Genomic DNA, 14276 nt, shown 5'->3' on the forward strand with positions numbered 1-14276 from the left:
CCCATCGAAAGGACAGGAGTGTTTCCAATTACTTCAATAGGCTTTGGATTAGCCCCTTAATGGTGAAATGGTGCCATTTCCCTGGTCATTATAACAGAGGATTGCACATCAGTACAGGTTTCACAGTACAACATCCTTTACTCGGAGGGAGAGGGAGAGAGAGAGAGAATCTTCCATTAACAGGCTCAGAGCTAGGCTATCCATTGATATTTTTGTCTCACGCCCAGATAAATGTGGTCCTCATAAAGCCTTAGCTTTATTCCTAGCAGCAACTGTAGCACGAAGACTATCTTTTGGGGATTACTGAATTAATCTCAATGTAGAGTGTGGCAGTACAGTAATATTATTGTATCATATTATGCAGTACAGGAGCATGCAAGAAAAGCAAAGGCTTTCTGGAGAAACTGAATTCCCACTCTCCTCACTTCTTCCCTTAACACTTATATAGGCAGTCGATGGTATGCAGCAAATTTGGCCCAACTGCACAGCTCTGTTCGATGGAGCTCTGCCAACATAAAGAAGGTGCCAAGCTCGAGTCACTCAAAGGCTCTTCCCTGTCAGGCTTTCCTGCCTTAAGAAGAGCAGTACAAAGCTGTGGAACTATTTCTGCTGTCACAGGACATTGCACCCTTTTGCAGCTGACACAAGAATTTGTCATTCCAAATAAGCCTTTTAGACAGTCATTTGAACTTGAGAGACCTTTTCCTCTGAAATTCTAAAGCTCTAGATAGATGTTTCCTCCAACTCAAAAGCAAATATTCACTGTGTTGTGAACAAAATTTTGGCGCAAACGGCATCACTGCTGCTTGAATGTACTGGAAATGTAGATACTATAGCCTGTAGCAAAAGTTCCCTCATGCTTAGAAACTACTGTTCAAGTGGGAATATTTTTGCATTATTGCCATTCAAAAACTACAGTATTCATCATTCAATTGAGCCTGGGCAGGATTGTGTTTCTACTGAAGACAATGAGAATTTTGTCAGTATGAGTCGGCTGTAAAGCCATCATATCTGAATAAAATATGCATTTGGTTATTTGCATGTTTAGACACAAATATGACTCACACAGCAAAGAAAAAGTCACGTACAGATCAGACACCAACAGTGCTTCACGTAAGGAAAGCCTCGGTCTCTTTATTCAAAGCTTCTATGTAAAAGACAACACAATAATGCAAATTTACAGTACATTTGGCAGCTACAGCCACAGTGAAGTATCTTGCAGCAGTTATTCCATTATGTTTTACTTTATTCATTCGACACAGAAAAGAAGAAAATACCATAGTCTAGCCTGGCCTGTCTAATCTTGATTAGTAGACGTTTGGAAACAATTTCTTGTGAAAAGCTTTAAAAACTATCAGGAGATTCATCTTGGTGGCATTTTAAGGGGCTTGCAACTGCTTGAAATGGCTCCCAACTGCCATGAAATAGGCCTGTGACACTCTGACATCATAGATTACCCACAGGCAGGCAAATATTTGGCTTCTCTCCTTCCTGGCAAAAATAGAAACGTTTCTACCTGTCTTGCTTTCCTTCTTTTCTTGTTTACTGATGCCCAAAGGGAAGTAACTGCACTGTGAGCAAGGAGGGGCGGAGAGCTCTTTTTGGGTTCATGCCTATTCTATCAAGAAAAACTGGAGATACAATTACCGCTATTTCCTGCAATAAGTAACAAATTAAAAGGCATTACTGCTGCTGCGTTCCTTAGAATCTGGTGGGGAAGGAAAAAAGCTGTTCTGCTAGTGCTTGGCTTACATCTATTCCGAGTTAGAAAGACATCAATATGCCCAGCAAACAAAGGGCTTAGAAACAAGCACAGCAAGAAACTGCGACTGAGACAATAGGTCCCAAATGGTGTATTCAGTGTGGTGGTGGTGGGAATTTAGTGTAGAAACACAACACTTGTTCCAGTGCAGACGATATATCCTTAGGTATCATTCAGATTGGAGCTAAGACCTTCAAGCTCATGGCTAAATTCAGCTTTCACATACACCCCTGCAAATCCACGGATATCAGTGGGGAGGCATGGCTATCAGGAAGAGAAGAATTTTTCCCTTAGTGGCTACCAAAGGCTTTTTGGAAGGCAAGGGGGAGGGGGGTAATCCAGTACATTATATTCCATCACTCCTTTCCAAATAAGCAAAGGGAGCTGCCCAAATTACCTCAGCCGATTCTAAAAATGTTCAGCAGTGCCTCTAAAGAAAGGCCTGTGGGCTGGGGTTGGAAAGAAACAGAGTGGGGTCAAGCAGAGGACATGTCAAGTGTTTCTGTGCACTGTGGCTAATCCAATATCATATGGTACATTTACAGTTTAGTTTGGATCACAGGCTCCATAGCACGAATGTGAACACTAGGCAGGCAGAACCAAGAAAGAGGAAGCTCCCTGCTGGAGATGTCTTCATGAAACTTGATGTTCAAGTAAAAATCACCTGTATAGAGAAAGAGCAGGGCTCCAAAGCACACAGAATTTTTGGCTGGTTTCACCTGAAAGAGAAAGGGTGGACGTTAGCTGAATAAAACAAATTTGGTAAATAATAATAAATAATAGCAATACTTTGCCATTCTATAACTTCTTCCATCCAAGGACCCCAATGTGCTCTAGAAATATTCGTGAACTAAACCTCACAAACCCCCTTCACCTCCACCCCAAGAAAGCAAATGTTGCTATCCCCTTTTTACTGAGGGTAACACTGATGTACTGAGAATGAAGTTAAATGAGTTTTCCCCAAGCCCTGCAGCATGTGTCTGGCAGACCTCTGACTAGAACACAGATTCTCTTGAATCTACCACAATGTAGCTGTCTTTGGCAGAAGCCATCAGAGGTTTCCAGAACACCCAGGAACATCTAACTCTTCACCTTTATTTAGCAACCTGTGTATTAAAAGACTGGTTCTTAGAATTTCACACCTATTAAACAGCTTGCTAAACACCATTTAACCACTTGGCAATAGCTAAATTCATTTCCATGAAGTAGCATGTATGGTAATGCTGTCCAAATATGCAGCTCACTTCACCATCATTGGGCTAAATGAGTTTAGTGGGAGACATCCCAGTAACACAGCAAACCTAAATTAGCACATCCTAATTAGGTATAGTATATTGAAGTATTATTTCATGTTTATATAGAGCCTTTCATCACACAGCAATTCAAATTATATATAGACACACGCAAACTCAACAGAGCACTTAAATATGCACTTCACTTTAATTATGTGAAAAATCCTATCCCTATTCAGCAAAGCATTTAAGCACAGGCTTAAATTTAAGCTCATGAATAGTGACAATGACTGCAAGTGGGGCCTCTTACGTACCTAAAATTAACTACATGCTTTGCAGAACTGGGCTTGTAGTCACATGTTTTGCTCAACTGGAGTCATAAAGGCTGAGCAGACGTCACTGAAACTTCTCCACAAATTTCACCTCTGTTTCAAAAAGTTGAAGGAAACTGAATGGGGAGGTCCAGAAAGAAACATTACTTGCCAATGAATGTTGTTCTGCAGCAAACTGATCCTGCAGGATGCTGAGTGCTGCCAAGACATGCTGAAATCAATTGGGGGTAGAAGTTTATCAGCATCTTGCAGGATCAGGCCTATGCAAAGCCATTCTTTCAAAGGTTGGGTTGCCTAGGGTGGTGGTGGAATCTCCTTCCATAGAGGCTTTTAAGGTCAGGCTTGACAAACCCCTGGCTGGGATGATTTAGCTGGGGATTGGTCCTGCTTTGAGCAGGGGGTTGGACTAGATGATCTCCTGAGGTCCCTTCCAACCCTGATATTCTATGAGTCTACAGGAGTCATGTGACAGAATATATGATTTAGGGAGGGATCTGCAGAGGCAGTGTTACCGAAAGGATGCAAGACTAAGCATGTTGATCCTTATCACTCCCAATACAATACCCGGGAAATAGAGACCTGCTCAAGTAACAAAGAAAAATATTTTTCATTATTGTTTATTACTTTTCTTTTAAAGTGAACTTAGTGTTTGGGAAAGGTGCAGTACATATAGCACGTGAGAACACACATTTGAGATAACACAAGTAAGCTACTGTGCCAACTTGCCCTTGCTGCCTGCTGTCATCTAGAGGTGAGAGTGTAAATACAGTCCTATTCAGTGGTTGGCCTCTTGCTATTAAGGGCAACATTTGTGCTGGTGGGTTTTGTAAAGTAGATATTTGATGGCTATGAACTTATTCATAATATTTATTTATACTGCTGTCATATTTAGAGGCCCCAGTCAGGAACTCAGCCTCCACTGTGGTATACACTGTGCAGACAAATGAAAGATGGGCGCTGCCCCAAAGAGCTTACAGTTTTATTTAAACTACACTGCTGCTCCTCACTCGTTTCACATGGGACACTGAGAAGCTGTCAAAGAGTTGCTGATCGCTGTTCCTGGGCTGATTCAAAATAACTGTCAACCACAATGAAATGTTTTTTCCCCATTACCAATCTCCTAGCCCAGAGGTAGTCCATTATTTTTTGTCAAGGTCCAAATTCTTGATCAAAGTATAGTCAAGGTCCAGGCTCCAGAGAAATAAATAAATAAATAAATAAAAATATTCTGGAGTCCGGTCAAAAGTGTCTGGTGGTCTGGATTCGCGCTCAGTACACTTATTGACTACCTCTGTCCTGGCCCATCTAGTAAAAACATATTCAAACACACACACACCGAAAACAATATTGGTAATCACAGAGAACACAAGGAAACATGAATTCCTGATAATTACAGAAATTTCCAGGGCAGTTAGATTATTTTTGCTTTTAATTTGGCAAGGGATCAGCTTGGTCTGAGCAACTAATCAGATAAAACTTTAGTAAGAGCCGAAGGAGTATTACTAAAGTGGTTAGGTTTAAGGTGACCATGATACAATCAAAAGAAATCTCAATCAAGGCAAGAGTATTTTAATCAATTAGGCTCTGCACTATTATATCACATCTCAAATTTCTACATCTGGTAATATGTGTCACAATCTTGTTGATTACTAATAAACTCATCTTTCTTTCATGTTTTAAATGGACAGTGTCAAGTAGTTTTAACCCAGACTAAAAGTTAAGTGTTAAAAACAAACATTTTGCATAACTTAAAATTCATATAAATATCTTAATGATTAAAAAACCAGTAAAACAGTTTGTTTTTAATGTAGATAGAGCCCTGCATTGCTTGAAACTGAAGGACCCAAACACAACTTCATTATAGAGAATGAGAAAGTGAACATGGACTTTCAACTCCAAGGGAAACTGACCATTCTCCATTCTTTATGGCGTGAAATGAAAAATCACGATTTTTGTCTTTTAAAGTAATAGTTCAAACACTTTTTGTGTGCTGCATAACAAAGAGTGTGCACTGAAATGTGTGTGTCTGTCTGTCTATATAACCCTACTCTGCTCCAGATATGTCCAGAAACAAATTCAAGCCTAGTCTGAAAACTACAGATTTTCCGGGAGTCTGGCTTTGGTCTTCTAGGAGTCTGGCTTGGTAAGAAGCTAAAGTGGAGGATAGCAGTTCGGTCCAGAAAGGTAAACTCAGTTCAGCATTGATGACCAACCCATTTCTGTGTCAATGTAATGACGGGCCACACTCTGCTGGTAAAAACTGGCTGATTTACACCAGTTGAGAATCTGGTCTGATGTATCAGTCAGTTTATAAAAAGAGAATACAGATTCACTGAACTCTTTCAATTTCTGACCTAAGGTCTCTTTGAGGTCTGGCTTGGACCTTGATCATAATTCTGGGTAGCATTCATTCCTCTCCACACTATCAATACCCAAAATACAAAAATGAGGTACCGGTTTTTGAAATTTACTTTTTGCCATTGATTAATGAGTCAATATGGGAGGATGAGAGAGATTCTGATTACATCAGATATACTGTTTGAAGAAATTTCCTTCTGTGATCAGTATTCTGAGCCCTGAGGAAGTATGACAATATGTTATCTTTGGGATTTACTGTAGGAAAAGCCCTTATACCAATACCACAGAATAGAATACATTTTGTTTCAGAAGTTCACATTTTTTCCCGTGGCCTTTTTTGAGTTAGAATTTGGACAAATTAACAAAAAAACCACCACCACCCCTCATTACCTTAATAAGGGATCGTGTTTACAATAGAAGTGCTGGGTTGGGCTCAATAGCAGGGGGAATGCTGAAATTGCACCCCAGGTATTCACAAGAGAGATAACCTCTTGGCTTCTCTCCTCAGGGGAGACCTAGTCATAAAGCAGAATATATTTCACTGACTTCTGCCTTCTCCCTTGCTAACCTCATGGGCAAGACTCTTCCACAACTGGGTACTTAAGCACCGGAATTCTGATTCAAAATCAACATTGTCAGAATGATAGCCCCAGGTCAAGAAATCCCTCTCTTGATGATTTCTGTTGACACATTTAAGCTGAAATTATTCAGCAAACAATACCATTAGGCTCCATTAAAATTCAGGCTGATGATGAATTCTGTACTCGCTAGCTTTAAAAAAATCTATTTTCTGCATATGTTATATAGCTGAAAAAATATGCACCAAAAAATTGAGTCGCCAGTGGTTAACCTTTAATTTCTCTCCAGCTCAGATTCACTTACATATTCAGTTTTGACAGTCATATTTTACTGGATAACTTAAGACCTGACCTAAGTACAGACCTGACCATACATTCACTCTCTCTTCATGTTTATTTAATATGCTACCAGAATCAGAGCATTCCTTACAACATTTCAGTATTTTTCCTCTGTTTTTTCACTCCTCTTTGATTTTTTGTATCTTTAAATAACCGTCAGTGTTTTGCCTCAGGAACAAAAATCTCTCTGACTTGAAATCTCTAGACTTGAGAGAAAGCTGAACTCTTCTTAGTAGACACACAACATTTTTTGCATGGTTTTAACACTGATTTTTTTTTTAAACTGAAAAATCAAAATGATGAGATCAGCCTTTATAAATGTATGTTAAGTGATAACTGAATGAACATGCTCATCTTATTGGGCTTTAATGTTTACCTCATTTTCTCTATTTCAGTCTGTGGCGTTTCCTCATAGCCTGGCTAAAAATTGTTTGCAGTTTCTTTGTTCAGCCTGGAGGATATTTCCATTACCTTGCAGAAAAAGTTCTTTAAACTCTAAATGCTGGTGGGGTTGAATGGCTGAGGGGATTGGCAATATTGTATCAAACCTTTTATCAATGGTACAAACTCAGAGTTTGCCAGCTTGGTAGGGGCCAAAAGCTACTGACATCCAAGTGGCCTGTGTCAAAGGAATTAGTGATCCTAAACCATTATATGAAAATGATTTTCTACATCACAGAACCCAACACCCTCTATTGGCACCAGTTGGGACCGCTGGTCAACATCAGTACTTTTGGAAAATCAGGCCTCTTTAAGTGTGTACTCCCAAATATTGAAGTTCCCGAAATCATGAGTTACTTTTGAAACCTCTCAGCCCTTGTTGGCAATATCAGTGAAAGATCAAGGATTCAATAGGCATGAAGCTGAATTCTCCTTTGGGGTGGAGCCCTTTAGGTCACATGGTTAAGAAACTTTGTTAGGCCAGTATGGAGAAGTTTGCACTACTGCTGCCTGTGCTGTACCTTTTGTATAAATAAATAAAAGAGTTCAGTCTCCAGGGCTGTCAATCCCTCACCTCCAATAAAATTCACTAATAATAAGCTGCATATGTTGGCATTTGTTTTGGCATATCGATTTTTAATGCATGTGTCATGCAGATGAGTGGTCTATGAATAAGACAGACTCACTGAATCAATGTAAAAGGTGTTGGATCCAACAAAGGTGATGGCATCATGGAGCTCATAGTTGTGCACTCCATTTTGGTAATCCTGGTATGGGATCACCGTTAGAGCAAATGGGCCCACGCTGTGTTTGCTCCAGTTGGTCAGCTTCACCTCCAATGCGATGGGGTCCCCGACTTTGCAGTCTACTACAATATCACAGTCACAGACCTTTCCATCCACCAAGACATCTGCAATACAAGAAATGAATTTCACGTTATTTAGGACTTTTGCTGTAGGAACAGCACTAAAATTGGTCTCCATGAGAATCCTGAAAGATGCACAGCAATAATACACAGCAGTTTAGGCTATGGAGTAAAGACATATACTGTGTAGCTACAACTGAACCTCAGAAGGCACTTTAGCAGGTATAATGTAATTATGGAAATTAAAATTTAGCTAGAATACTAGGGTTTACATCCCGTCTCTTGCAAAAAATGCCACGGAGTCCTTAATGATAATGAAGGAGACATCCAGTAAGAAACCCACGAATTACTTTCACTGACCAATTGAACACTGCGGCCTATTACCTGTCAGTGGCTAATTGTCCACCTTTATAAGAGGTAAAAACATTTGTTACATTTTTCCATACACAAAGAACAACAGATACTTTCAGTGTGAATAACTGCCAACCCCATTCTACTGTCTGGTGTGCTAAAGCTACAGACTTATACTTACCCTGTCTCCTTTAGGGATGTTAGCATAGCCAATGGTGTTATTTGGAGCCATCCTTGAGCTTGGAGAGGCTAGCCCTATGCAAAGGTAGAGGAGAAGGCAACTCCTTGCGCCCTCATGCAGTGCAAACCATAATCTGGCCTAAGTAAAGACCTGACCATATGTGAGCTGCATTCCATCTGCTCTTTATGCATAAGTATTGCGCAAAAAGAACCAGGTAGTCAGCTGGGGGAGTGGGCAGGAGAGCTATACGCAATTCTCAAATACAAACTGTAACTGGCGATAGATCCTTTTCTGGATGCCCACATGTCCATGTGTCATAGCCAGAAATAAATCTCCCTGTTAATATGGTGACCTTTTAAAGCAGGACAGTCTGTGTTGGGGTTTGCAGTGTAATATATATATCACATACACTAATACCCAGCAATAAGAAAAAATGGGATTTCAAAATGTTACAGTGGCAATAAAAGCTTGTCTACTTATTGCACTTTATTTCATTCTGAGATTCTTATTTTTACTTTACAGTTTTCATTTATTTCTTTTTTTCCTCACAGAGATAGCAGTAAATATAATGCCCCTAAACTGGTTACTGCTGGGCCAGCTGCAATCAAAGTGAGTTTGCCCAGTAACACGGCCCATTTGCTTGTACAGCAGTGAAATGATTCATTGCCTATACAATGTGAAATTGCTAGCATAATTCCCTGCTCTGAAAGGGTTTCCAGTTGTGCAATATCAGTGTACTTCACAGACTAAATTTATCTCTGATGTACTGTAGATACTATAGCATTTCTATTTCACAACAGGCTCTTGTTCAGAGACAGGGAAAAGCTTTGAGCACATGTGAGAGAGACCATTCAGAGCGGATACATGCACTCAGGATCTCTCACATTCATGGGGTTGTTCGATTCCATTATTCCAACCTCCTCCCATATTACAGTCATTGTGAGATTCATAGTGTTACACTTCTTCAAAGAAGGTTTGAGTTGTATTAATCAGAATGTGCCCTCATTTCTTACAGATATTATATCTTATTCTCCAGGAACGTTCAGACATGCTCAGCTCAGAGAGAGCATATTTCTCACAAGAGCGAGTTTCTGAGTTTTGCATTGTTGGCTCAGAATCAGAATATGATCTATGCTTCTGTGATGCCCATTGAGCCTAGCAAACTGAACAAACCTTGAAGCACCAATGAAGAAAACAGCTAGCAAGAACGAAGAAACAAGTTCAGAAATTAACATTTTTGACAGATCCATTCAGCAAATGACAGGCTGATCAGTCAAAGGAAGTGATCTCTAAACTTCCCTTTGACCAGAGCTGCCACGTCGCAGCAGCAAGAAGCAAGTACGCTACACAAGAGGTACAACAGTCGGAGCAGACATGATGCTGACATAAGGAGACCAAGCTGTTGGTGTTATATATATCATCTTTTAGAAACATTCCAGTGGTAAGGTTGAAAATGAGGCCTATTTAAGCAAAACATTTCCATTTCCAACAGGATGCATGGTTTATATGATTAGAAGGAACACACTTCATAGTCAACTGTAGCATTTTGAGGAGGGTTTGCAAAACTATTTTTGTACTATGGCACCCAAACTAACAGTCTTCTGCATAGCATGGTCATACGACTTTCTACAGTAGCGGTTTCTCAAACTTATTTGATCATGCAACCCCCTATTTTGTGTCTGCAGTAGGTTATGCCACCAACAGCAGCGCAGAAGTAAGGGTGGTATGGCATTATCACCCTTACTTCTCTGCTGCTGCTGGCGGCGGTGCTGCCTTTAGAGCTTGGCACCCAGCCAGTAGCTGCCACTTTCCGGCTGCCCAGCTCTGAAGGCAGAGCCATTCCATGCCACATTTACTTTTATGCTGCAGTTGGCAGTGGTGCTGTCTTCAGAGCTGGGTGCCTGGCCTATAGCTGATGCTCTCCGGACACCCAGCTCTGAATGTGCACAGTAAGTTTTTTCCCCCCTAAAGCTTCTCACACACCTGCAGAATATATTCCACACTCCCTCTCCAGTTTGAGAACCTCAGTTCTATAGGACTGTCACAGGACTTCAGGGTAGGTTAGCAAGCTGGTTGTTGGGGACATATTCCAAACTTAACTGACTGATTTCTCTCACAAAAATGTGTGTGTATGAATCTAAACTTAACGTTTTCCAGCCTACTGCAGCAGAAGTAGAGACCAACTGCTTCTTCGCTCAACCAAGGTGCTCTGTTTCTTTTCATGTCTCTCTCATGGAGGAAGTGCTTTCAGTTTTTAAAAATTACCCGTTACTTTGGTTGCCTCATACCATGGGGACTTGCAGTCGTGAGCTTTACTGGCCCCAAAGACTGCCTCTGGCTCACATGAATCTTCAGAAATATTCAATGAGCTAAGTGCATGAGTCTTTATTTTAAAGCTACTCACCTATTTGCCATTAGGTTTTCAACTCCATGCGCGGATGCAGGAATTATGGATGAAACTTTTGGTCACTGTCCCCATCATGTAACAACAGTTCAGACTGTTGCTTCACAACATCTTTAAATGAAAATATTAAATCCACAAGAAGGTGAGGAAATTATACCCACCTCCAACAAATCAATTTTCTTTGGTATTCCTGAAAATCAGTTCACTAAACATTGATTTCGAAAGAGACACAAGGAGAGAGGAGCCTTGTGTGACTGCCTGTCTGTCAGTAGATGGACTAATTATTTCCTGTCCTCACCGCAGTCGGCTGTACGTTTGTAGTTATAAAGCCAACTATCTCAATAACATGACAAATGACAAAACACGTGCATCTGTGCTGTAGAATACTACGGTAAGCAGTGTTTAGAAACTGTTATGTTTCATCAGAGAAAGCCTCTTGATTTGACATGCAGTTTTACTCCCTTCCTGACTCAGAAAGCACCTACTGTACCATACTTTAATCCATGGACAGAGGAAAAGCCATGCGTATAGGGTCTATTTTCTGTGGATTTAGCTTCCTAACACAGATGGCATATAAAAGCTGTGATTGCTCACACCACTGCTTTGCAAGTGAATCATTACTGGCTTCAGTATATGCTTGCTCTGAGTCATATGAAACAGCAGACAGTGGCAGTATCTAAATCTTGCTAGAATTCAGATAAAAGATTATCAGTGTTTCCGAAAATTAGAAGACAAGAGTCTAATGCAAGCATTGATACAAAATATAATAGGTGCAGGGAAAAGTCAAGCTGTCAGGGAAGAAACATGAAGGTTTGGATGTCTGCTACTGGAGGAGAGAGTTTAATGCTTTATTCCTAGATGTCAAAATAAAGCAATGGAGTGAGTCCTTTTCCTTTTCTCTCCTTTACTTTTCATGTACCCCTTATATTTCATCTACTTTCACATGCCTTCACATGCTTTACCACAATACATGGCAATACTAGAAATTAACGAAGGGAAAGCCCTAGAGGGCATATTGTCTGTCCTGCATCACCAAACCAATGCTATATAAGTGCAATATGTTTATTATTATTACATACGCTAGTGAGGACACATATACTGAGAGGGGAACATTGTCTAGTGGTTAGAACTCAGGATGGAAGGTATTGAATTAGCACAATACACCTCTACCCCGATATAACACAACTCGATATAACACGAATTTGAATATAACGTAGTAAAACAGTGCTCGGGGAGGCGGGGGGGGAGCTGCGCACTTCAGCAGATCAAAGCCAGTTCGATATAATGCAGTTTCACCTACAGTGCAGTAAGATTTTTTGGCTCCCGAGGACAGTGTTATATTGGGGTAGAGGTATATAAGAAATGAGGTGAATAGATAGAATCAGGAGCCCTGGCCAGCCTACTGATTCCCTGATTTAGACAAGGCATTTAACCTCTGTGCGAGTTCATCCTTTTGTTACCTACCTTACACACTAGATTAATGTATACCACAGGGAAGCTGACAGATTTAACTGTGAATAATAGTAAAAAATATTTCACAATTCATATAACATCTTTCTTCCATTGTTTTAACGTGCTTTACAAAGGCAAACTAATGTTTCTAAAGTGCTTTAAAATTCTCAGATGAAAGATCCTGTATCAGTGAAAAATGTTATTTAGCGTCTGCAAGGTGAGACTGTCAGAATCACCTGGTGAAAATTTGCACTTGTAAATAAATATCAATTATTATTAATTTTTGTCTCAAAATCAATATCTAAATATATTAATACAAAATAAGTAGAATACTTTACTTATCCTTGTTATTTGCCCAATTCCAATACAGTTTCTGTATGAGCTTTGGCAACTCACGGCTATAATTCCAAGCTTGTGTGCTGAAAGTTCTATATACTGATACTGTCATGGTTAATTGGATTTGTGCACAGAACTCCCTATGCACTATTGTGAAAGTTTAACTTGGAAAACAGCATACCAATGGGAGTCTGAATGTTTATCCTCAATGAAAATACATATTCTGGCAATGTTTACACTCATCTTTTAAAGTTTATATTGATTTTGAGATACATACTGTATTGTGTGGGTGATTTGTACTATTCCTCATATTGAGGGAAACAGAGTTTTCAATCAGATATTTGCCATTAAAGACCAGGGGCCATATCATCCATTGGTGTAGCTGCACTGACTTCAATTCTCTCTTCCTCTCTCTCTTTTTTTTTTTTTTAAACAGTTTACACCAGCTGAGAATCTGGTCTGGGATTTTTAATAAATCTTAGACAGAGCTTAATTTATTCAAATGAGAAGATTAACAAAATTTAAAGCAGCAGATGGCTAGAGGATTAAATAAACTCACTCACTTGACAGATACAAACTCATCTTCAAGCCCACAAACGCAGACGGCAACCAGCTGCAGTGCGATAGTTGCAGGGGGTTCTTTAGCTAGGCTTTTTTTAAATGTTGTTATAACTGTGCGAAGGAGGTTACTTTTGCTAATCTGTATATATGAGATTCAAACACTAAGGCTTTGTCTACACTAGCGTTTAACAGACAAAAGCGCTGGTGTGTATGCGGTTCTATATATTTACCGCCGCTAACGGGGGTGGTTTAATTATGCTGGTGGGAGTGCAGCTACACAGGAGACCTTACAGTGCCACAGCTGCAGTGGTACAGCTCTGTGGTGTAAGGTCTGTAGTGTAGACATAGCCAGTTTGAAGAGGAACAGCAATAACGTTGAAATCTTTAGATAAGAAGCACCAGATACTTGGTTGAAGAAAAGCTACAGACAGAGAGCCCAAGCAGGAATTACTGCAGTGAAACAGTGGCACAGAATGATTCAGTTATTTTGTGTACACACAGTATAAAGTGATGATTAAAAGCCTTGGTCATGCCAGTTTGGCTTCCAGTTTTGCTAGCAGAGCAATCTAAGGGCCAGATTGGAAGTGCTTCCATCTTCTCTTTTCCTGAGGGGTAACATTCGTTCAGATTTGTACAGGGAAAGCTCAGGAGCACACAGAGCAAAAATTCCCATTTGCAAATACATTGAACAAATCAGTTTGACCCTGGTTATATATATTTAAAAAACAGAAGAAAATGGAGACATCTCAGGATGGAGAGAAATCATCCTACCACAAACAGACCCGCTGTTTGATTCAAGCTGATTCTTCTGTCTGGCACTTTTAGATTAAGCAAGTACCTTGTCCCTCCTTTTATGCGTCAAGTCAGAAACAGTTTCTGGCAGCCTCTTATTTCCTTTTGAGTAAGCAGTTTTGATAGAGGAGTGTTCAGGTACTGCGCAGTATTCTTCCCACATACCAAGCTCTTTTGAACTCCGGTAAGTACTGTGATACAGCATGGCCAGAGGGCAGCATGAAAGTGTTAGCAGGGGGCCTTATTCCCTACCAAGGGAGGAAGGTTTGCTTTAGATTAACTAGAACACCTG

The 14276-nt window shown here is 40.1% G+C and overlaps 1 protein-coding gene across 1 annotated transcript in view; it reads right to left on the bottom strand.

Moving 5' to 3' along the window:
* Window positions 1-1098: 1098 nt before the first annotated feature.
* The window catches only part of TRAPPC9 (trafficking protein particle complex subunit 9), a 908789-nt gene continuing 895611 nt past the window's right edge, over window positions 1099-14276 (bottom strand). Inside the window, exons 22-23 of the mRNA XM_075063274.1 lie at window positions 7729-7952; window positions 1099-2481 (exon numbers count right to left, since the gene is read on the bottom strand). Of these exons, the coding sequence (XP_074919375.1) occupies window positions 2302-2481; window positions 7729-7952 (404 nt within the window). The 3' untranslated portion in view covers window positions 1099-2301. The remainder of the gene's footprint in view (window positions 2482-7728; window positions 7953-14276) is intronic.

Source organism: Chelonoidis abingdonii, chromosome 2 (assembly GCF_003597395.2).
Source record: "Chelonoidis abingdonii isolate Lonesome George chromosome 2, CheloAbing_2.0, whole genome shotgun sequence".
Taxonomy (NCBI): Eukaryota; Metazoa; Chordata; order Testudines; family Testudinidae; genus Chelonoidis; species Chelonoidis abingdonii.